The 26,083-nt window shown below is 38.4% G+C and overlaps 1 protein-coding gene across 2 annotated transcripts in view; it reads left to right on the top strand.

Annotated features, from left to right (window-relative positions):
- The window catches only part of ANO6 (anoctamin 6), a 202,438-nt gene that overhangs the window by 170,136 nt on the left and 6,219 nt on the right, over window positions 1–26,083 (top strand). For both annotated transcript variants that reach the window (XM_081310060.1, XM_081310061.1), the window contains 4 exons: window positions 5,650–5,780; window positions 11,873–12,078; window positions 15,862–16,064; window positions 17,170–17,275. In XM_081310060.1, the coding sequence (XP_081166186.1) occupies window positions 5,650–5,780; window positions 11,873–12,078; window positions 15,862–16,064; window positions 17,170–17,275 (646 nt within the window). The remainder of the gene's footprint in view (window positions 1–5,649; window positions 5,781–11,872; window positions 12,079–15,861; window positions 16,065–17,169; window positions 17,276–26,083) is intronic.

A 26,083-nucleotide genomic window follows, 5' to 3' on the forward strand; every position in this document is an offset into this window, starting at 1 on the left:
GTTAGCATCCACATATGAGAACATTTGCTTTTGGGGGACTGGATTATTTTACTTAGCGTGATAGTCTCCAGATCCATCCACTTACCAACAAATGTCAGAAACTCATTCTTATTTATGGCTAATATTCCATTGGGTTTATGTACCATAATTTCTTTATGCATTTATCTAGGTTGGTTCCACAGCTTAGCTATTGTAAACTGTGCTCCTGTAAACTGATGTGGCTGTGTCACTGTAGGATGCTGATTTTATCTCCTTTGAATAGATACCAAGGAGTGATGTAACTGGGTCAAGTGGTAGGTCCATTCCTAGATTGAGGCATTTTCATACTGCTTTCCAGAATGGTTGCACCAATTTGCAGTCTCACTAGCAATGTATTAGTGTACTTTTCCCCACATCCTTGCATTCTTGATAATTACCATTCTGGTTAGAATAAGGTGAAATCTCAGATATTGAACACCTTTTTCATATATTTGTTGACCATTCATGTGTTTTGAGAAGTATCTGTTTAGTTCCTTTGCCTATTTATTGATTGGGGTGTGTGTGTGTGTGTGAGTTAAGCTTTTTGAGTTCTTTGCCATCTGTACCTCAGATAAGGTGTTAATTTTCAGGATATACAAAGATTTTCTCTCATTCTGTAGTCTCTCTCTTCATGCTTTTGATTGTTTTGCTGAGAAGCAGCTTTTTAAAAATTCCTTATACCACTCTGCAACCAAGGTCTTAAACTTACCATACTTCTTTCTCCAGCCTCCTGTCATCCTGCTGTATCTCCCCATCACATACAACTCCCTCTCCCCACTACCCCTAGTCAGGTTTCCGTCCATCCTCCTGGGCAGTGCTAACAGACACTGGGTTTCAGTACATCCTTCTGGATTTCTTCCTCCACCATCTTCAGGGTGAACCTCCAGAGTCTTTCTCTAAACAAAAATCTCACCTTCCCCTTCTCCCACCCCTTTCCCAGAAAGGGATTCTGGCTTTAGCTGTGAAATTAATATTTTATAATCCTACTGTGCAGAAAACAACCCTTACTTTCATTCAGGTAATATTCAGGTTTTTCCAGATAAGTAAAAGTAGGTCGTGCGCAAATAATACTATGTTTATTTTTTATATTTATTTTCACATAGAAACAAAGTAAAGTCTTAACTTATTCTTACATTATTAAAAAGCATTTTCTAAGCCAAGCATATTAATTATTTAACCCCAAGTTTTGATAATTAATTGTTCAGTAGTGAACTATTCTCCAATTTGAAAATGTAGTGGGGAGGGTAGATTTCCTAAACTTAGTATTGAGAAATTCATACAAAATGAAACTTGTTCACAGGGGATGTTTTTTAAATAAAAGATGATTTATAGTCTGTACAGCCTGTTTATATTTTCATTTCAAGTAGGTCCATTGTTAAAAATTACAGTGACCTTTAGATATTTCTACTGCTGATCTAAAGTATTTCTTTAGTATGTTTTAAATGATCTCCTCCTTCGTTTAAAAGCTGGGAATGCCAAGTGTTAGCCAAATTAGAGAGGGGCTTCTCCTTACAATTGTTTGTACAAAATCCTAGCATGTCAATGATATAACAGTCATCCTTGCTTCCCAGGATTACACCCACCCCAAAAATAGAAAGGAAAGAAAAGCCTTATGTCTAAGTCAGCAGCTGTTTTCATGTCAAGTTAATATGTCAAAAGGAAAATAGTGAAATATATTTGACTAGGAAAATTGGAACAAGAGAAATAGCATATCTGGCACAGTGGCCACGTTCTCTATGGGGTCTCCCATACATCGACTGGCACTTGGCATGAACCATCAGATGGATAAGTGCCTCAAATGCTTCAAGTACAGAGCATCAGTAAACCACAGAACAAACTCGGAGCCCTTTGGCCTTCTAAGCACCACTTATTTGAGACATTCCTGGGAATTTGCTTTATTCTATACTTGGGGGAAAAAAAAAAAAAAAGCTAGTACAATTCCTGTGTTAAGCAAATTACTCCGAAAATTTTTATGATAACATGTTGAGGAAAATAATTAAACATACAAAATGCATATGGCATTAGTGTCTTTTGATGTTTAGATAGTGGATGATTATAATTTCCTTCCTTTCCATATTTTCTATGTTTTCTACAATAAGTATTCACCACTAATAAGAGAAATGAAACATAGGGAAAGGTATCCTTTTGCAAGATGTGATCTAGCTATAGGATGCTCCAGAGACATACAGTCAGAGGAGGCTAAATGCAGGTAGCCTTCACTACCCATAGTTACCCTTTAAATTCAAGAACAGTGAACTCAGGCATGAAATAGATTCAGATAGTAAGGAACACTATAGAAAGTTCTAAACAGAATAGGTAACTACGTTTAGTAGGTGAGTTAATTATGATAAAGAAAAGTCCAAAAGAAAGCTATAACGTGCATCACATCGACATAAATACTAAGTAAAGGGCAGATTATTATAATGAGGTTAGGTTAACATACATAGAAAATTTTTAAAGAAGTTCTTTTGTAACCATTGCCCTACTTCTAAAAGCCTTATAACCGATCTTCTCCCCTCTGGCTATTTTTAAAAGTTCTGTAAGTCATTCTCATGTGTAGGTAGTCAAGATTGAAACCCAGTATTAGAGATACAGTCCACTAGAAAACCCAAAAGACTCAGGGAAACAGTGGGCAGAAGCTTCTACAGATGAGTAGTTCAGCTTAAAAAGAGGCTCAGAGTGTGTAGCTAGAAAAGAAAACTAGTTGGAAATACCTGTCATCTGATCCATGATGAGTGGGGAGACAGAACAATAGGGATGAAAGCACCAGGTGAGTTAGTAATGCAACAAGATAAAAGCTTCATCTGAATCCAAATGATGATGGATTTGGGGCCATACAGAGAAATATCTGCTTCTCTGGGGACATGGAGAAGATTCAGAGGAGACTGAGGTTGGAAGGGAGGGAGAGCAAAAAAAAATCAATAAATAAAAAAACACAAATAACCTTGAGGTTAGGTGTAATGAAGGATGGTGGGCATATGTGGATCTCAGAACTGGCTGTGTTACAAGGTCCCTGGGATGGCTGTAAAACTGTAGATCCCGGGACGTGCCTCAGTTCCCTGGCTTTAGGTACATGAAGCTGCACTGTTAGCAAGCATTCCACATCCCTCTTCTGAGTACTGAAATGAGAACCACTGGTCCAGGTGGCCAAGCATACCCAAGCCAAGATTCCCAGTGATGGAGGCCAGATATTCAGTGGGCTTCAGCCAATGTGGCCTGTGATGGTCAACAGGAAATCCCATACAGGGGCCATGGGTGTGTTAGGAAATGTTTTAAAGCCTTGACCTGTTTTGAATCATTTAATCCTGACAGCAGCCCTGGACAATATATGTTTTATCACCTTCCTTTTTTTAATATTTAAGTATGAATTATTTTATGTTATTTAAAATTCACACAAAAAAACAAAATTCAACAGTTCTACATTTCAGTGGTATCAAGAACATTCACAAACTTATTGCAGCCATCACCTCCATTTCTAAAGCATTTTCCTCACTTCAAAAGTAAATGTGGTACCTGCTCATTCCTCATCCCCCCACCCAACCCTGACAGCCACTAATCTGCTTGCTGTCTTAATGGAGTTGCCTGGTCTACCATTTAGTACAAATGCAATCATACAATATGTGACTGGTTCATCTAGCTTCTTTCACCTAGAATAATCCTTTTAAGAATGGCATAGCATTACTTCACCCCTTTTCATGGCTGAATATTATTCCATCGAATCGGTGTTTAATTGGCCCACTCAGCCACTGATGAACATTTGGGTTGGTTCCACCTTTTGGCTATTGTGAATATTGCTGCTAAGAATATTGATGTGTAAGTGTGTGTTTGAATAACTGTTCCGTTTTGGGGGGAACCACCGGAGTGATTGCATAGAATCACCACGGTACCTAGCAAGTCCACTCCTTTGTAAATACTCCAAGAACTGAGAACAAAGTGGCCACTCTATTTTATATTACACCAGAGGGGTGCAAGCATCTCACCAAACATGACGGAAGTATCACCTTATTTTCTTTTAACTTTACCAAAGTAAATATAGCTAGTAAGCGATGAATATGGGTTCAGATTCAGGATTATCTGAGTCAAATCCCTTCCACTTTCTTCAGCTCTCTATTGCCTCCATGATTTTATCAATGAAATACAAATGGGGAAAGATTGTGAAGCCGGGGCCATGTTCCATGGCACAGCATCTCCCCTGAGGAGGGCCTGGGTAGTGTGCAGGCGAGTTAGCACTGGGATGAGTGGCAGTGGGAATCCCAGCACAGAGAGCACCTCAGTCCTGTCTTAGTCTGGCTCGTGTGTGTGAGCAGTGTGTACTCACGAGGAAGAGCATGATGGTCTGTGTGGTTTCTTGCAGCAACTTTTTATAGTCCCAAGAGGCCTCCGCTTTGTCAGAATTTGAAATTCACACAAACCTGTTGTTTAATCAGCCAAAGCTTAGCCAGATGTTCTATGTGTACTTGAAGTTGCTTCTTGTTACAGCGCCTCTTCTGATGAACTCCACAAGTCGACCACAAGCTGGCTGTGGCTGGAGGGGACAATGGTTCTTTATACTAGGTGCACACCTCATTGTACTGTCAACTAAGATTTCTTTCCAGGGCAAATTGCCATTAAAGGGCTGGGATTGTGGCTCAGTGGTAAAGCGCGCACCTAGCACATGCGAGGCTCTGGGTTTGACCCTTGGCACCACATAAAAATAACAAAGTTCATCGTGTATACCTACAACTAAAATAAATATTTTTTTTAAAAAAATTGCCATTAAAAGTGGGAAAGTATTTATCTGGGTCACAAGGCTTTCAGAAAGAAAAACATGACATCTAAGAGGAAAGGCTCTGTGAGGGGGGACCCCTGTAGTAGGCAGAGCTGCTTCTCCTAGCTCTGCCTATGACCTCAAAGGGGCATTGCACTTCTCGGGTCCTTAAGTTGTTCAGCTTACTGTGTAGTCCCATATTATCTAGTGAGAGCTATATCATCTAATGTCAATTTGTCACTTTTCTGCTTAGTGCCCTTCAGTGGCTCCCTACTTCCCTCAGAATTAAAACCATGCAAATGCTCATAGTGGACATCTCTTAGACCCCGTTTCCCACTAACCTTGGACCACAGGAGCCTCCTCCGTGCTGTCTTCCAAGGTGGGGGTCTGCTCCTGACTCTGGGTGTCTGTAGTCACTGTTTCTCTTTCAGGAAGCTCTTGCCTCTGCTGCTTTACCCTCCACCTCCCCCATGTCCTTGTTCAAATATCACTCCGGTTATCCTCCACCACACCAGTCCTCCCTGAAAACAGTCCTGGTCCTGCTTTATTTTTCTCCATAGCACTTATTGCCAACTCACATATTCTTGTCCATGTTGGAAAGACCATTATGAATAAGAGAGGAAGTAAAAAACAAGAAAAAACTGAAGTTAATCAGATGAAGAAAAATTATCTTTTTAAACCTTCCACATGAAAACACGGAGGAAAAGCAGCCAGTTACAATTTTGATAAATATTTTGGGAGTAGGAAGACAGAGATAAAAATATAATATTCAAACAAGAAATCAATTTCTTGGGAAGAATACATGTTCAGATTTCAAATTGCAGTGAAATACTTTTATGACCTTCATCTAATAACAATCTGATTATAATTGATCTCTTTGGCAGCTGGATCATGAATCTAATTGGACGGTACCACAGTGTTTCAGGATCAGAAAAGAAAACCCCACGATGGGAACAGGATTACCATCTGCAGCCCATGGGCAAGCTGGGATTATTTTATGAGTATCTTGAAATGAGTAAGTTGTTTATGAAGCTTTAAGTGATATAAAATATATTGGAGCATGTTTTAAAGTCCAAAAACATCTGTTATAGAGCCAAATAATTATTTAGCATATTGAAATGAAGAGGAGTATGTTTTTTTTTCTGCTTGATAAAATTATGCAATCAGCTTTTTAAATAAGGTGGCTGTGTGTGTCTTTGTTAATATTTATGTTGTTTGAAGATAAAGATTATTACCATCCAGTGAAATGGAGTATTCATTGAGGTCCTTCTTCACCATTAATTCTCAAAGCACTCTAACCATGTTGTCTGAGAAACTCAGCAAATATCATTAGTTGTGGTTTGGCTTGGGCTGAAGTCCATGCAGGCACAGCTGATAGCCAATACACATTTCTGATCCTAAGTTCGAGGCCAGCCTCCACCTCTTGGCGAGGTCCTCAGCAAATTAGAAAAAGAAAAAGCTTATAGGAGCTTGCAGCTTCACTACAGAAAGGATTCCAGGTCCTCCTTTCATACCTGGCTCCTGTCTTGGACAGCATATCTATTTCAACTCAGTGGTTTCCACTTGGTTTCTTGATTGACCTCAGAAATGGAAAACCATTCTGCTGGTGTGGAATTAAGATTACTTTAGCACAGGCCCTCCTTTTTCTTTCCTGAAACTCTTTGCCTTTGAGTATTTTTGGTCTCAGTTTCTCAGGTTTAACCTAATTTTGAGTTCTCAGTTTCCTTTAAATGGATGCATCTCAAAATACGTTTCCATAGGAGGCACCCTCTTTTCTATTATGCATGACACACTTATATCTAATAGATGGCTAACAATTTACATGTTTTGTATGTTTGCCCTTGCAGCTAACCACTGCATTGAATTGCAGGTTTTTTTAAAGCTAGGAGAATAGAAAAAGAGGCACAAAATTTTAGTTGACAGGCCTTGCATTTATGCATAGGAGTTTGTGTTTTGGCAAGGACACCCTTTTGTATTTCCTATTTACAAGTCTGCAGATCGAGAGTGGATTTTATTAAATCACATCCTATGTATAAAATAATTGCTTTCAAAAGTATACATTATACATGGAAACACATCTGCTTTCTTCAGTGAGTAAAAAGGTTCATTTTGTGGCTTCTTCAGTCAACAATATTTTGCAGCAGCCCAGGGTCTAATTTGAATTTCTTTTTTGTTTTCCTTGTTCTTTGTACTCAGGTTTTATTAAGGGTGTAGCTGCAGTACATCATGTAGAAGCTATATTTATTCATTCTGTTTATTTTCAAAAGTCCTGTAAGACAATTACCTGTTATTTCAAAATGAGTCATAATTATAAATATTTCTTATTGGAGCCATTATCGGCATTAATAACAACATTCTGATGTAAAATATCATTTGTTATTTTAACCTCCCTCCCAAAAGAAAACTTAGAAAAAACAAAGTTATTTTTCTGTGGTGATTAATCAAATAAATGTGTTGAGAAGAAAAGTTATATAGTCGTGCTTTAGGGAGTTGATAAGACTTTTAGTTTTTCACAGGCTTATTAAAATAGTTATGAACTAAATGATTTGGCCTTGTCCTTCCCTAGGAGAAAAGATAGAATAACACAGCTGTTATAAACAGGTTTTTAGATTTATTCAGTTGTTTTCCAATTATCTAAATAATACCAGACAACTTAGAAAACGTAATCAGTTTCTGAGCATAGGCTGTCTGTTACTGTATATTCAACAGTGGAGTGACTCTGGTTTTTGTCCTAGGCTGTGGAAGATACAATTCACAAGGCACTTGAAATTCTTTTTGTTCCTCTAAAAATAAATACCGAGAGCCTCTGGGAATGGCTGCACCACCAAAGCCCGCTTTGTCCCAGTCTCCCCGTGTTCACTAATGATACCTCCAGTTACCTTTCTAATTATGGCTCCTACTGCTTTGGGAAGCATCTTCCAGCAAAGGACCCAGGAGTCCACCACCCTTTTCCCTTCTTTTCTACCTGAACAATTCCTGCTGAGCATCCACAGAGCCCCTCAACTTTTCACAGTGCCTTGTGGCTTCCTTCCTCTAGGCCTTACTGGCACTCGCTACCATGATCATATTCATGCCTCTCTCCAGGTGGGACCAATAACACTGGAGGTGGCTACCAAGTCCTCCGTGTCTTTCAGTCCTCCCTTGGAACACCCAAGGCTGGAGCCTAGTAGTCACAAATATTTAAGTGACTTTGGAGCATTTCTACAACCGTTAGTGGATTTACATTTCTGTTGCCCCACCCATTACACCATGTATGGTATGGCCTATGATTTTTTGAGTGGAATTTTTATTTCTTAGTGAATTTCCTACCACTCTTTGAGAAACTTTGGGATGTTAGCCAAAATTGCCTCCCAAATAATTTCAAAGTGTTGGGTCCTGACGCTGAAAACTTACACAGAAAACATAAAAGAAAAACAGTCTGTCAGTATTAAGATCTGGAAACCATAGATATCATTCTGTACCTAGAGTACTGAACAATACAACCAGTCTCTCCTCAATTTGGGACACCTTCCCAGGGGGAAGGGACCATAGTGAAGTGCACTAAAATGACAAAGTGAGCCCCACCTGTGTCTGATACTACCTCTTTCGCCTTGCTGTATTAACTTGATCCATCTCCAAGTAAGTTTTTTAAGTCATTAAAACAATGACTCTGACCAATATTATTTTTTCTCCATTTAACTTATGGCAATGAGTGTCAGCAGATTTTCCACATCTCCTTGCACCAAATCCCTTCCTCTCCTCCCTCCTCTGCATACCCACCAGAGCCCCCACTACCCTTCAAGACTCAGGCCTGCCCTCCTGTCTACCACCTGCGGGTTGAGCTTTCCAGAATGACAGCTAGGTAACTGGGGAGGATTGGTAGGCTTCCTATCTCATGGTTTACTCAGTAAACACTTGTTGAGCACTAGTTTGTGTCAAACGCTTTAACAGTTGCTAGGGATATCAAGGTAAGACTTGGTTCCAACCCTCATGGAGCTTAGCACCCTAAATATTATTAAGAATACAAATCAGACTTGCAGAGCAGATAATATTTGAACGGGATAATGGAAGTTATCTAAAGTATGGTGAAGGAAATAGACATTTCACGTGGAGGGGGTAGACACATTTTAAAGTAAAAAGGCACAAACACTGAACATTCATTGTAAGAATGACAAGTAGACAAAATATGGCTGGAACAAAGGATCCATAGTTGGGAAAATCGGGTAAGCCAGGGCCTTATCATATGCTTGTCCAGGAGCCTTGAACTTTACTATTAAGGAAACACCCATCTGTTAGAATACTGGTAAATAAGAGAATTGTGTCATGTTATGTTGAAGGAAACCAGATTATACTGGCAATAGAATAGAAGATATTCCTTTGGATGGGGTCCATATTTGGTGGGAGGAAGATAATCCACAAGGCTGCAGCAGGTAGCCCAGACAAGAAGTGATAAGAGCCCAAACGGAGGACATAGGCATTGCAATAGAGATAGGGAGACAAGTTTGATAAGTGTTATAGAGGCGATCTGTAGGGGAGATGATGAATAAAATTGTTAAAACACCTTCCCGGAGTCTGAATATTTAGGGTGGGAATAGGGAAAGTAGCTGGTGTCAGAAAAGCCATAATGACAAAGGGGCATAATGAAAACCAGGCAGAAAATGTCAGAGCTGAAGCCTCTACTTAATTGCTAGAATAGTGGGGGGTGCTTTTTTAGAGGTTTTTATTTTTTCCTCATATGACTTGACTTGCTTTTTAAAATTAAAGTAAAACAAAAGTCAAGGAAAACATGTTCCGTGGAGAGGGGAATATTTGACCATGTCAGAAACTGAAGATCAAATAAACAGAGTTGAATGTGCTTGAGCTGTGGAATAAGCAATCAGTGCAAAGTTGACAAGAGTAGGCCCTGTGCAGTGGTGAGGACCACAGCAGGATTTGGGGGCTTCGAGGAGGGAATACATGGTGGAGGAACAAACAGTGGATGCTTCCTTCAAGAAACCTGACTGTAAAGTGAGGAAGGAAGAATTAGAGTAACAGGATCATTAGGGGTTGTTTTTGTCTTAAAAATAGGTGCTTTTGCCTTACTGAAATGATTAGGTTTTTTTTTGTTGTTGTTGGAGGTGGTGGTTAAGAAGACACTTATAAAGTTATTCATTTGAATATCAGAACAGATCACACTGGGTTGGAGTTTTTCTTTTGCCTTTTTAAAATATAAAATTGTTAATTCATCAGGAATTTATTTGAGAGTCAAAAGTGACAGCCCCATGCCAGTTTTTCCAATGACTTAGCTACTTGCTCAAATATTTGAATGCTGATTGTAAATCCCATGAATATTTATCTGTTCTTTAAAACCATTCTGTTTAATTCACACTTAGTATCTATTCATGCACTAGTTCTGCACCGTTTCAATTATAGTAGTACTATAGCATACTTTAGTAACTCCTAGAGCTGTTCTCATTTTATTATTCTTTTTCAGAATGTCCTGTATTAATACTGTCAGGGCAAACATTCCTCCTCCTTTTTAACTGTTTATTTATCTCTCTTGAACTCTAGCATCACCCTTTGGCTTTAAAAAAAATCCATTTGGGATTATCAGCTGAATTCATAAGAATTCTAAATGATTCTGTGGAGAAAATTTTGATACATCCCAAATTTGAGTCTTAGCATATCCTACCATTCATTCAATCATCATTGTTTTTAAGTCAATTATCATAAGTCTTAACATTACCTATTAATTTATTCTCAAGTAGTCTGTGCTTTCATTGTTATAAATGATGTCTTTTCTTATCTGGATATTTAACTGAATTTATTGCTAATAAAATCCTAATTTCTGGCCTTTCTTGAACAATCAGATCTAGGAACATTGGGCCCTCACTCCAACATGGCAGCTGTGAGCAGTCACCTTCAGTAGGACACACTTGCCAATGTACCACCGTTGACTCTGACCCACTCCCCACATTTCTTGTCCCTGCCCTGGCCCCAAAGCCTGATGAGTATATCGAGGTTTAAGTAAATCACAGACACAAGCACTGATATCACTAATGTTGCTTCCACTGCTGACTCTGACATTACCTATTCTGGCCCTTTGTCTGACTTCTATGAATATGAACACTTCTCCCTGGCCTGTGTGACTTACTTGTCTTTTCAGCCCTGCCTTTCTACAACAGATCTTGGCTTCTTAGACCAGAAGCAAATGCCAACTCCTCCTACCTAATCACACCTGCTGCAGCCTCACCTGGCCTGGCCAGAGTTGTCCCTGATCCCTGTCTGAGCAAATGCTGAAAGGGGCTATAAATAATGTTTTCCTGTTCTCCAGTCTCAATTCCACACCTGTACACGTTCCCTCTAAAGACCTGCCTGTGAGAAGAAAAGCCCTAAACCAAAAGTTTCTTTTGTAGATCTTTGGTTTTTCTTTCTTCCTCCTCCCCCCTCCCCAAATCCCTGCTCCCCTCCTATACAAAGGTCATATAAGTTACAGAAAAGGAGAAAAGAACTTCTGAGCTTCCACTGGTGTCTTGATGTGTCAGGACCCATAGATTGTAACAACTTCATGAGGACAATTCCTAAAGGAGGATTATGTGTGGTTGAAACACCTTGACCACACATATTTTCTATGATTTGTAATAACAGATTCTCTGAAGGCTCTGCCTTTGCACTCAGACTTAGGGGAGCTCGTTCAGTTGCTTGTTTCCTCCAACATCTCTGAGCACAGCCTTCCTGACAGTACATTTCTTGTTTCTTGTTAGATGCTTCCATACCATTTTTCTTTTTTAATCTTTAATCAATCATTTTCCAACATTTTGTTGTCTCTACACTGAGAATAAATAATGTACTTAAAATGTCTCAAGTTTATTAAAGTAGTTAGGGTTGATTAAGTAGTTTTCAGCATATTCCTATTATTAAGTGAATGTAAGTGCAAGAAACAGGCTGTATTTAATCATCTTTCCAGAAAGCTCATATTTGTGTTTTGTTTAAATTGTTTCACTGTTGAGCAACAAGTGTTATTGACCACGGATGTGTTCTCTCTTTGGGATTGAGTTCTTTATTTTCCTTTGCCTTTCTCTTTCTTTACGAAAGTATTGTCTTTCCATCCATCCACCACTCCATGATGTGTGTCCATTCCATTGACAGTTATTCAGTTTGGGTTCGTCACCTTATTTGTGGCCTCTTTTCCACTGGCTCCTCTGTTGGCTCTGGTGAACAATATATTGGAAATAAGAGTGGATGCATGGAAACTGACTACGCAGTTTAGACGCATGGTACCAGAAAAGGCCCAAGACATCGGCGCGTGGCAGCCCATCATGCAAGGAATAGCGATTTTGGCTGTGGTGACCAATGTGAGTAGACCTAAGCTTAAAGAGTTAAGACCTTAAAATGTCCAAAAATGCATTAGGATGCTACCTAAGGAATGAAATGGTTGGTACTTTATAAAATGGGACAGTGCCAAGTCTATCATTGCATATGAGCAACATAGTTATAGGCTATGTAACTAATTATTCTTTTAAAAACATTTTGTTTGCTTATAATTATTTACCAAGTTAAGACCAACTACAAATGTACTATAGTTTCTCATTTGCTAAAATGTTTCAATTAAATAGTCTTATTACTATTATCATATTCCTAACATTTTTAACCCTCATAATTATAGAGGGAGTTATCAAAAGGTGCTTTTATCATGTACGTGGGAATGTATTCATTTAGAGTTTTAGGACCCAGAAATGAGACCATCCCTTCATGTTTTCCTATATATTCCAAAATACCAATTTAAAATATTAACTTTGATGAAGTCTAAGCACTTTGTGCATTCCTAATTGTGTTATCCTCCTTGTCTCCAGGGTAATAGTTCTTCAAGGAGGTGGGTTACAGGTGGCTTTCAGCACTTTTCCCACCCTACCCCTTTGTCTTTGCTAGCCTCACTGGTCATTAACTGAAGCAGCCTCATGCCCTGCATGGGTCCCAGTTATGAGGGGACATTCAGTTGTTTCTAGCCTGCATTAAGAGTCCCCAGCCCTTCCCATGAACCTCTACAGAAATCAGCAGTACCCACAGCCAGGCACTGGAGGAGGGGAGTTCCTGAGCATTGTAGGCTACAGAGTGAGGTAGGCCTAAGCTCCGCTTTCCCACACTGAACCTCGAATTGTGTGACCTTGGTTCATGCGGAAGCAATTCAGAGCCTCATTATCATTTGTAAAATGAATTCCCTAACCACTCAGTTGTGTGTAGGGAATTATTCAATGAAATAATGCATGAACTGCATGGAGCCTTGTCCTTATTGAATATTACCTGCTCTTGTTTTATCTTCATTACCCAACATCATTAACAATGACTCTGAAGCCTCTGACAGGTACTTCAAAAACCCAAAACTGTATTTCACCATATAATTGTCACCAACACGTTAACTATTCCATGCCTCCTAATTTTGCCCCAAAGACAGTTTAGTAATAAATTATTTTTATGTAATACCAGCACAATATTTTTAAAAGCCTCACATAATGGTTGTTACCCTCTTTTGCGAAAAAAAAGGTATAAAATCTGCAGTGATTATGCAGTGAAATACAGAATTTTGTAATCAGTCATTATCTAGACTGATTATATACACAAACAAGTTATTTGGAACCAGCTATCACCTACTACCTACCCCAAAACCCTCAATTTTTATCTGAATTGCATGCTACCTCTACTTTTTGGAAGAAGTTGCAAATTACACACAGAATCCAACTGATAGAGTATGTCAGTTTCCCTTCACCCAAATACCCTGAACCTTCAACATCTTCTGTGCTTCAAAATGAAGACTGATGTTTAGAAATATGAAAGGCCTTTCAAGTTCCACAATCATAAAAGAATTGGATCTGTCATGTTCAATATGCTGTAGTACACTAAGCAGGGCAGGAACATGGACTTGTACGCTTTAGGAAAATTTTCAGCAAAAAGGTTTGAAACTAAAAGGGTTTTCGTTTGACCTTCAGCAACCAGAAAATTCAATTGACTCAAGTTCCCCATTCCTCAAGCATTCCAGTCTGATTGTATTAGGCATCTTTTCCCAGTATCCATGCCATGGCTCTACTCCATTAGCACAGATGGAGATTTGCCGACTTTCCAAAGCTGCTCTGTGTGTGTGTGTGTGTGTGTGTGTGTGTACATGCCAGCTAATTGGTGTTACAGGTTCCTGTCCAACAGCTGTATTTTCTTAAAATTTACCCTAGGAAAACTTATCACATGTGTATCATTAATCTACGTCTAATCCTTTTTCCCACATTATTGGGATCTACTACACTTCCAAGGTGCAGTATGTGTGTGTGTGTGTGTGTGTGTGTGTGTGTGTGTGTATACACACACACACACACATGTGTTTGAATATGAGCATTAAACGTATATTGTATCCCTTCACACATACAATCTCAACCCCTCAAACACATTGTGTGTAATCCACAACCAAATGTGTATAGAAGGAAGAACAGCCGCCAGGGGTGAGAGTGGGCATCAAGCTGGAGTTTGGTATAAAACCATTCATTTTAAAGCTGCTGGTTCAATAAATAAGCCGAATTGACATTGCTGTATCATGCCAGAGCATCTGCTATTGAAGACCAATTCTAATTTATTTTGATGTAAATGGAAAATTGTGTGCAGCCCGGGGAATGAAGCACACTGCATTTATTTGTACTCTTGTAGCACATCTCTCAAAGCAGCTCAATTCAGGACAGAAAGGTATCTTGTCAGAAGACAATAGAATTATCTTCCTCATTGGAATTTTTGTAGCTTCCTGAAGCACATCTGCAGGTGATACTATAAAAAAGTATGGTTGAGTTAAATAGCAGGAAAATTTAATCTATTGAAATCTGGAAAAGGGTAACATATTCTTGCTCACCTCATTACTGATAAGCACGTGCACACACACACACACACACAGAGAGATTTTTCACATTGGAGGGAATGACAAAGCTTATTCTAATAAGGGAAATTTATCAATATAAAAGTCCCTTAATTGTTTTTCTTGCTTTGTCTGAGATCTTATTTGTTGGTTTGTGGTCTCACTAGGTCTAAACCATATGTTTAGATGAATACTATCAAAAGTCATGTTGATCTCAAAACATGACTACTTCATTTAGCTTTGTTTAAACCAAATTCTATGTAATTAAAGTATATTCTCTCCCTTCTTTAAAACCAAGTTTGGAGGCTTAAACACTAGATGTAACAACACCGACATCATTGCTGAACTATGTGAATGGAACAACTCCAATATAATTTCTTGTCACCCACATTGTATTAAAATAAAAATTCCTGTTTTCTACTGATCTAATGAACAGAGGAATGTTAAGTTTAAAATAAGATTTGTTTAGACAAGTCAACCTTTAAAAAAATAATCAGTCAAGATACTATGGGTGGGGTGGGGAAGTGTAAATTTGAATGCCATTATTTAAATTTATATCAGAAAAATATATTTTATGCAATTTACATTCTATATTCATGAGAAGCAAGTGGGAAAATTAGTTTTCTATAACTTATTTATAGAAGAAGTAATTGATATAATACTAAGGTCAATATTATGAAAATAACAGTTTTGTATCTACAACAGTGTTCTAAATCCAAATCATGAAAGAATATCAAATAGAGCTCTAAAGTTGACTTAACATTTATCTCAACTTTTGAAAAATATTAATTTACATAATATATGCAAGCAACTAAAGTCATCCACAATTATTTTTGAATAAGTGTGTTTATTATATTTAAGAAGCATAATAAGCAACTATCAGGCCTTAGCATTTGAATTGTAGACCGTCCCTTAGAATTGAAGACCAAAAAGAAAGTAATATTCTACTTTAAGTTTAGTGCTTGAAGATTTTAGGACGTTCACTCTATACTCATTTTACATTTAAGAAAGATTATCTCTGAATATTTTGGTTTTTTTATTAGTTGCTCATGACAATACAATGATCTTGACATATCATACATTGGAATCAAATGGGGTATGAATTCTCATTTTTCCAAGTGTTCAGGTTGCAGAATCATATTGGTTAAAAAAAAAAAGCAATTTGATGAAAATAGTAATTCTAGCATATCTGTTAATCATAGTAACAAAAGCTCTAATTAGTGCTTCTTTTATTGTTTTCCTCCCAACACAGGCCATGATCATTGCTTTCACATCAGACATGATCCCCCGCCTGGTGTATTACTGGTCCTTCTCCATCCCTCCCTATGGGGACCACACTCACTATACTATGGAGGGGTACATCAGCAATACTCTCTCCATCTTCAACATCGCAGACTTCAAAAACAAAAGCAAAGGAGATTCGTTCTCTGGGCTTGGTGACCATACCACATGCAGGCAAGTTCTGCTATCTATTTTAAAAAGTCACGTAATCTTGAAAAGGGCGTGTGTGTGTGTGTGTGTGTGTGTGTGTGTGTGTGTGTATGTCATTTAAATCAAATTGCTAGAAATATTTCCCACATATATTTTTCTTTAATAGCTTTCTTTGCAATTAAACTAAAAAAGTAAGAAAGACTTGGGTTAGTATTTTTAAACCAAACTAAAAAAGCAAGACTGAAAGGTCAGAATTTCATATGGTTTCAGGGAAACCGATCCAGGGGGAAACCCATATTTTAGAAATGGAGAAATTTCAAGACGTCCAGAAATCAAGATCATTTAATTGTTAGGATTAATTTATTATTCAAGAACAATCAGAAGATACACAATGGTTTACAAGAACCTTCATTTAACAAACATGTAAAGGTAAATGATGTAGATACCTAACAATATTCTCTAAAAGTATTCCACATCTCTCTGCATTGGTTTTAAAGACTGGTAAGATCAACTATGGACAGTAAACATCACTACTCATAGAGCCCTGCACACCTAAAGGAGGCTTTAAAATGCCTTTAGTCTAATTCTTCAAAGGCTTCACTGATTCAAATTCTCAACACAACCAACGACACAACCAAAATTAATGTTTCCAAGTTATACTTGGTACAAACTCTTTAGACTCCTACACTGAACCTGCTTTTTTTTTAAACTCTACATAATTCTAATCAGTGAATCAACTCTTCTAAGTCTACAACAATAACACAGGACATCTGATGACAAGAAATTAGGTTAAAAAGTCACAATGAGGAGGTATCTCTCTGTGCTTTGTACAGAGAGATGGTCCCATGACTGAGCCAACTCAAACAACATTATATAAATAATTAACAAACATGATCCTGAAAATAGGCTAAATTGTCTTTTTTTCTGAGTACATATTCAAGGAGTTATTATTGCAGTGGGTTTTTTCCCCCTCAGAGTTGTGTGTCCAAATTGAGATCTGGGAGAAAATTTAAAGTGCCCAACTGAAAGAACATTGCACTAAACACAACTCCATTTTAAAATAGGGCCCTTGTTTACAGTAGTTGATGAAAATAACTTGTCTCCTAATATGCCGCTGTTTTGTTTCCAGGTATCGTGATTTCCGAAACCCGCCAGGACACCCACAAGAATATAAACACAACATCTACTATTGGCATGTGATCGCCGCCAAGCTGGCTTTTATCATTGTCATGGAGGTAAGAAAGTGTACTTTGAAATAGTTTCTAAGAGTGCATATTTGCAGACACTATTTTTAAAGTGTTGCTAACTATTTAAAATGCATAATATTTTCCTAATGCCTGGTAATAATTATTCTTTGGAGATGAATTAATCAGGTTTGGCCTGAGAATACCCATAGTACTCTAATTAAATGAAATTGGTTGTCTAGACGTTAAAAAACACATGTAACAGAGATCCGATTCCATTTGATACTGTATTAAATGACCATCTTTTTTTTTTAAATTTGGGGGCACTGAGCAGCATATGGGACTGTAGCAGGGCTTAAGATGAATAAGATGTGACCTTTGAATATAAGGAAGTTTTATCACTATTATAACTTCATTCAGACTATTGTTTTTATTCAATTATTACATTTTCAAAATATCCCAACTTAATTTTAGAGATAAAAAACTAACTCTGAAAACTGACAGCTATAAATCATTAATCGATCTAGCCAACTTCTTTTTCAGCGAATAACTATTACCAAACAAAGCCTCTAAATTTGTTTACATTTGGCTTAAATAAATAAGGGTCGATTTATTTATTTTTTAATTGTATAGCACCACATAAAAATAAATGAATAAAGGTATAAAGATTGAACTCAGTGCCTCACATGTGGTAGGTGAGCGCTCACCACTGAACCACAACCTCAGCCCCGATTTTTTTTTTTTTTTTAACATAACCAAATCACAAAGCCTCAATTTGTTAAAGAAAATGTATAATGGGTGAGAGGAAATTTTTCCAGAATAGATTGAAAGACATCAGTTTACAGAACAGAAAGCATGATCTACATCAGACAGAATAATAAAGGAACACACACTTATACATATTGTAAAGAAAACGCAGCCCAAAGAGAAGACCAAAACCAGAGAAAAAGAGAGATGACTGACAAAGTTAAAATTAGAACATGAGTAGACCTTGTAACAGCAACTATGGGAGCCAAAAGAGAGTAGTCCAGTATCTTCCATGTGCTAAAGAAAGCAGCACTTTCCACAGTGAAAAACACCAGGACATATGGTTTTAGAAGAGTGAAACCAAGCTTTTTAGAACAGATTTAGAACAATCTTATACAAATGCCTTCAATGAGCAAAAAGAAGAGGAAATACTCTCCAACTCATTTGGTAAAGCTGAGAGTAGCCTTGATCCTAAAATCAAACAAGAATAGAAAGAGGAAGGAAAATTAAGGCCAATCTTACTCATTTCACAGATGCAAAAATCCTTTTGGAATGTGTAAGCTAAATCTTACAATATATTTTTAAAAGATAACATCACACCCTATTGGCTTTAACTCAGAAATGCCAGAGTGACATAACATAGAAAACCTACTTATCTATAAATATTTCCTCCCTCAAAAAAAAAAAAAATTGAACCTCTTTCCTACATGGGAAATCATTATGCTTTTCCGTCATCAAATAAAGTATAATAATAAAGGGATCAATTCAATAAGAGTAAATAATGATGAAATGCATCAAATATTAGAACACATAATATAGAAAGAAAATATTAATATACCAAGGACTCCAATACATGGAACATCTATTCTCATGGATAGATCCTATGGCAGGCTACAAAACAAGTCTTACCAAATTTTAATATCAAAATAATATCAGGTATCTTTTGTGATAATAATGCAATAAAATGGGAAATCAAGTATCCAAGTTCTTAGAACTTAAACTATATACTCCTGAGCAACTGATGGATCAATGAATAAATCAAGGAAATTTTTTAAAATTTGGAAGAACTAATGGAAACGTATCCCACACATTTTGGTGGGTTGTAACAAAAGCAGTACTAAGTTTATTGCAACGTGCCAATGTAAAAATAGCAGAAAACTCTCAAATTAACAACCTATCATTGCACCTTAAGGAAAAAAAAAATGAAAGATTAGAAGACACAAAAAACAGCAGAAATAGAAAATTCAGAAACAGTGTAAAAACCCAAAGAAATGAAGACTTGATTTTTTTTTTTTTTTTAAGGGATGAACAAAATTGAAAAACCCTTAACTAGAATGAACAAGAAAAAAAGAAAGCCTTATTTGAGTCTGGAACAAGACAAAGATGCCCATTTTCTCCACTTTTATTCAATACAAGTACTAGAAGTACTGGAACAATCCAGCAAGAGAAAGAATTATGGGCATCCAGACTCCTGGCCTGGTTATCAAAGAAACCTTTTGAATTTCTTTTCTTGGCTGAGCCAGGGCAACTCATTTTGAAGTGTTATAGTATCATGGCCTCCCAGCCCCCTGGGATAGCAAGTCTTAAAAGACTTTACCCTAACCAAGATGTGAACCATGCATTTAGGTTGAGCCTTGATTCATCAGTCGGGGCCTTTACCTGAGCAAGTAAGTCCCACAAGGACCAAAGAGACATTTCCCAAATTATCTGGGATATACACATAACCATTTAGTTTTTACGGTAGCACAGGTTTTTTTCAAGTACAGGTTGGTTTCAACATTTTATCCTTTTGGCCTTTAATGTCCTTGCCTTGCAGGGGAGACACCCCCCAAGGCAACCCTGAGGTGCTTTAAAAGGTCAATAACCTGGAGACTCAGGAAGCAACCTTCCATATGCTTTTCAAAGAGGGTGTTTAGTTCTTTGTGGATGGAAACAGCTTAGACAAAACTCTCCCAATCCCAATGGTTACCATTGTTTGATACAATTTCTACTGATGGTCTATGGGTCTTGTCTCTCTCAAATAGCAGCTTAAGATCATCTACAACTTGGCAGGAGTAGTCATTCTTGTTGTCTTCCCTGTCTCCTTGATGTTGATAGTGGAGTTCATTTCATCCGAGTACAATGGATTTATGGTTTGATTCCCACCCATTCTAAGGAAGACTGATCATGTTGTACACTTGGCATTAAATTGGTTATCTAGATTCTGTTCTCTCCACATCTTTAAGGGTACTCTGTTTCCAGATTAGAAGTCATGCAATAGGACATCAGAGGCACACAGTAACCTCTGAGACAGATTTTTAAATTTTAATTTGTTATATGACAGCAGAATGCATTACGATTCATATTACACATATAGAGCACAACTTTTCATATCTCTGGTTGTCCACAACACTTGATCATATTGAAAAGGAACAATTTGTAAAGATTACGTTAAATCTTCAAGTATCACCCCAAGGATGAGGCCTGAAATGGTCTACCATACAGAATTTCAAAAGGACTTAAACAGGTCTTACTTCTAGGGATCACATGTATCTGTAACAGAATAATGGGTAAATTTCTATCCCAGGTCAGGCAAGTTTCCTGACAACATGGTGATCTTTTTAAAGTGCGATTCATTTTGTCAGTTTTTCCCATTGACTGTGGTTTCTATACTGAATGCACTTTCTATTTGACATCCAAAGCTTCTGAAACCTGATGCGTGACTTTTTTTTTTTTTAAATGAATGCTGGTGCATGGTCATTTTGTATGGTTTTTGGCAGTCCATATCTTGGTATAATTTCCTTTAGCAGAATGTGAGTCCTGTGTCTGCCTGAATAGAGAAAGCTTCTACCCATCCCGGAAACATGTTCACAAACACCAACAAATACCTGAAGTTAAGATAGTCCTGGCATCCGAGTAAAATAAATCCTCAGAAGACAGTCTCCCCTATGTGGGTGCCCTTCATTGCACTCTGGGCTACAATGGGTGTTTGTGTGCAGATCAGACCCAATGATAAAGAGTCCACTGTCGTAGTCTAGGACCAGTTTTTTGTTTTTGTAGCCACTATAAATTGTGGTGCCTTGTTGAAAGTACGTTCTGTGGTGTTCTTGTTTTAATACAGAATACACTCACGCCTTAGGTATTAAAGGTATGCCTTTTTCATCACCTTCCATCCTTGAGGGGGTTCATTAATAAAATGCCAATCCTTTGCCCTTTTATAGTCCTCTTCTGAGTACCTGGGTGCAAATTCTGATAAGGTTATTTGGGGCAGGAGGGGCCTTGTTAGTGTTTTGTTTTGCCAGCTTGTTTTACCATTTGATTGGCCAGTTTCTCTTTTCCACAACTTCATCCCCTTTCTGAAGGCAAGGGCAGTACATTATTGAGACCTGCCAAGGTTTGTGCACTGCTTCTTATAACTGTAAAATCTGAGATGCAGATTTTATATCCATGTTTGAGGTCACTTAGTTGCTGATCCTCCCAAATAGCCCCATGTGCATGAGCCATCATGAAGGCCTAGAGTCAGCATAGATATTGACTCACTTGTTCTCCAGCAGAATCAGGGCTCCAGTGAGTATGATACATTAAGACTTTTGTGCCAAGTCCCAAGTGGCAGGGCATCTGTTTCAATTGTCCCTTGGACAGTTACTACCCCATACCCTGCATTGTCTCTCACTTTGTTCCAGAAGCTGGTACCAGTAGTGAAGAGTTCTGTGTCCCAGTCTTCCATAGGTTGATCAGCCAAATCTAGCCTGCTTGCATCAACTGTCTTGACTGCAGACAATCCCCGCAAGTTGGTATCATCCCTGTGTCACTAGGTAATAGAGTGGCTGGATTTAAAGTAGAGGACACCTTAACATTCATATCATCCAGAACAGTAGCCTGGCATCTGCCCATCCTTCCTGCCAGCAGCCAGTAACCACTTTTGCTCCAGCAGAGTTAACCCATGATGGTGAGCACATGCTGTGGTGGGTAGCACTAGTGCAAACTTGTCAGCCTCTTGTAACAGTTCACAGGTGGCTGCAACTGCCCTCAAGCAAGGCAGCTATCCCCGTCACTGTCTGGTCTAATTGCTTTGAAAAAATATGCCCCTAGACATAGTGTTGATACTACATTAAGAGTAGGCACTCCTAGCCTAGTTCATTGTTTCTCATGTACATACAAATTGAAGAGCTTATTTAACTTTGGCAAACCTCAAGTGGTAGTTAGGTTTGAGTTTGAGGCTCAGAAGCCTGTCAGGAAGAGATTCTGAACCTTTAGATTGGACTCCTGAATACTCTTAGTGCTTCATACAGAGGTCTGACTATAAGACCAAAATTTACTACCTAGATTCAACAGAAAACCCTGCAATTGCTGTTGGGTACAGGAGTCTTTAAATAAATTATAGCTCTTTTTCAGTCTAATAAAGCCCAGATATATAGCATGTTGTTTACATATTTGAGCCTTTTTCTAGGACACATTGTATCTATCTCTCAGCCCGGTGGTTGAGTTCTGATGGTGTTAGTTACAAACCACTGGGTGAATGTCCAAGTCATTATCATTTGTAGCCCACACATCCTGAACAAATCTCTGCCCATCTGAATGAGGTTTTTTAACTGGAAGATTTGAAGTGTTTTAGGGCAACTTGCAGGATTGAATTAAATTATGTTTTTAAATCTTTTTTTGTGTGTTCTAGTTCTACATGACAGTAGAATGCACTTTGACACATCATATGTAAATAACTTCTCATTCTTCTGATTATACACAATGTAGAATCACCAGTCATGTAGTCATATTGCACATAGGGTAATTTCTGGTTCATTCTATCCTTCTTACCCCCCATACCCTTTCCCCGCCTAATCCAAAGTAATTCTGTTCTTTAATTCCCCTTATTGTGAATTAGCATTTGCATATCAGAAAACATTTGGCCTTTAGTTTTGGGGGATTGGCTTATTTTGCTTATCATGATGTTCTCCAGTTCCATCCATTTACCGGCAAATTAAGGCTGAGTAATATTCCATTGTGTATATATATACCATATTTTCTTTATCCATTCATCTGTTGAAGGGCACCTAGGTTGGTTCCATTGTTTAGCTATTTTGAATTGAGCCGCTGTAAACATTGATGTGGCTGCATCATTGTAGTATGCTCTTTTAAACTTCCTTGGGTTTAAACTTAGGAATGGGATAGCTGGGTGAAATGGTGGTTCCATTACAAGTTTTCTGAGGAATCTCCATACCACTTTCCATAATGGTTGCACCAATTTGCAGTCCTACCAGCAATGTATGAGTGTACCTTTCCCTCTACATCCCCCCCCCACATCCTTGCCAACACTTATTATTGCTTTTATTCTTGATTTTGCCATTCTGACTGGAGCAAGATGAAATCTTAAAGAAAATCAAAAGTACTCTAATTGCTAGGAATTAACCTTTTTTTCATATATTTATTAGTCAGTTGTATTTCTTCTGTGAAGTGTCTGTTCAGTTCCTTAGCCCATTTATTGATTGGGTTATTTGTTTTTGTGGTGTTTTCTGAGTTCTTTGTATATCGTGGAGATTATCACATGCACATCAGATAGAGCACTAAAGATTTTCTCCCATTCCATGGGCACTCTCCATGTTACTGTTTCCTTTGCTGAGAAGCAGCTTTTTAGTGTGAATCCATACCATTTATCGATTCTTGATTTTATTTCTTGTGCTTTGGGAATCTTGTTAAGGAAGTCAGATCCTAAGCCAACATGGTAAAGATTTGGGCCTACTTTTTCTTCTATTAGGTGCAAGGTTTGTGTTCTAGTGCCCGAGTCTTTGATCCACTTGAGTTTTATACATGTCGAGAGATAAGGGTTTGATTTCATTTTGTTACATATGGATTTCCAATTTTCCCAGCACCATTTGTTTAATTACACTGTTAACTTTTCTAAAAAACTAGCTGGATGCCCCTTCAAGCTTCCTACTTCAGTAAGTATTTAGCTTCGGGTCCCAGGCTTTACTTTTAGTGTAATCTGCGTAGGCTACATGTTTATAGCCCTTCCTGGCATGCCCTTTGTCCAGACTTTAGATCTTATCCTTTTTCAACTTCTACAAGCATTTATTCTTAAACTTGGGAAACTTGCGTCTCTAATTGCCTGAGGAGAAGTTTAAGCAGGCATTTAGTTTGCACAAAAGGTCACTTTTGTCCCAAAAAGATATTGGGTACTCCAGTACATACAGAAAATGCTGTTTTAAAGTTGTATCTCCTAATTGACATTCCAATGTCTGGAGGAAGGACCTACCTTGAGCTTTACCTGATGCTCCCACAATCATAGTCTCTACTTAGCTTTTTCCCTAATGTAATATTTTAATACGAAGTAGACCTGCATCCAAGAGAAAGTTAATCAATTGGCTCCCACTCTTCATCGTATGTGGGGCTCGCATGGGGAAATTCACATTGACCAGATCAAATCTGTAGGAGCTTCAAGGCCTTCTCAGTTCTCATCCAAACCCGTTTCCCTCACCAACATCTGGGGAGTGAGCCTCCCATCAAGTTCACTTGTTTCTTTGAGCAATCATTCTTCCAATGGTCTTCTTCCTTCCATTAAGTTTTGAACCTAGGACCCACATACCTTATTCCAAAGGCCTTCTTCCTTCCTTAGGTCACCATCTTCCTCCCAAAGCCAGGTACAGCCACTTGGTTTCTTGCTTTGGGCAATCTCTCCTAGTCGAGAGGGACTCATTCCCAGGGCACCATCTGTCTTTTTTAATTTCTTTAATGGGTACAGGGAACTTTGCTCTATGAAAGTCATTTTTATCATATTCAGATTATCTGGGTTTTCTGGATCTACATCTGCATAACACTGGCAGGCTTGATAGATTCTCCCTTAACAGAGTCTGGCCAGGTTTTTGTAAGACTCTTTGACCTTATGGAGACTTTGTTTAGAAGCACCAGGCTCAATAAGGTCCACCTAATTTGCCTCCAATGTACTAGCAGGATCCTCCACATGGAGACTGTGTGCTCTCCGGCTTTGTCAGTGACCATGCTATTCACCAGAATATAAATGTCTGCCTACCTCTGGTGGTAATTGATAAAAATGGAGGAAGAGAACTCAGCCCCTCCTACTGAGAAGATTCTGTCCACAGGACAGTTTTCCCAATTAAATCCATCAGAAATAGAAATGGGCTATGCATCCTTACACGTTTAGTAGGTTGCCTCCCAACACTTGCCGCATCAGGAGGGGAAAAACCCATCCTTCAGGGTTTCTAATTACATTTCAGGCTCCTAATTACCTTTCAGACTCCATACCTTTGTCAGGAGAGGCCTGCCCTCTTGGGAGGGGGGGAACAGTTATTGCTGGCCACCATCAGAGGGCTGGGCGTCACAGCTGTGGTAGGAAAGTGCCCCCACAGCTATATGTGATGATTCCAGAGGTGAGGGTTTAAGTTATTGATTAATCTCTCTCCAGACTAGCCATCAAGTAATAAGGGTGGGGTCTTACCTGACCTCTGAACCACAATAGTGTTCAACATATCTTTCTCTTTCTCCAAATAATGTGAGTCTTAGAGAAAAAGATGACATTCCTTATAACTGTAGTGTACTAATTAAGTGACCCATTCATGAGGCACTTTTCCCCCTGACTCCATGGCATATTGTGGCCAAGCTATAGTGAGATAAAATGCCATTTGTTTTCTTTTTGGTCATAGGACTAAACTATAATCAGACTATTTTGTTAGGAGTCCTATTTGGAACCGATGGCGAGTTCCCCATTTTGATAAAAGTGAAAACAGTTATGAGCACACAGTCTGCATGTACTCAGAGAAGTATAGTTAGAATAAGGGAACCACACACAGTCTACCAGAATCAGAGGTCAAGACCACAGATTTCAGGATAAAAGTCCTACAACTATTCCGTCTCCTACAGTGCTCTCTGAAAACCAGATGAGCAGACTTCTTTTGAAGTGAGTCTAATGAGGGAGTGAGGAGAGAGTTCTCAAGAGTACACTTCAAGATGACAAAGTACCCATTCTGATGCTGCAGATCATCTTACCTGAGGCTATTTCTTAATCTGCTACTGAGGGGCTATGAGGGTAACCCTCCTTAAGACGAGAAAAGGAACAGGTTGTCCCCAGGACTAAAGTGGCCTTGGTAGCTGCCAGGGATTTATCCTTCTACTCCCCAACCTGGG

This window comes from Spermophilus citellus (genome assembly GCF_964194105.1).
Source record: "Spermophilus citellus genome assembly, chromosome: 10".
Taxonomy (NCBI): Eukaryota; Metazoa; Chordata; class Mammalia; order Rodentia; family Sciuridae; genus Spermophilus; species Spermophilus citellus.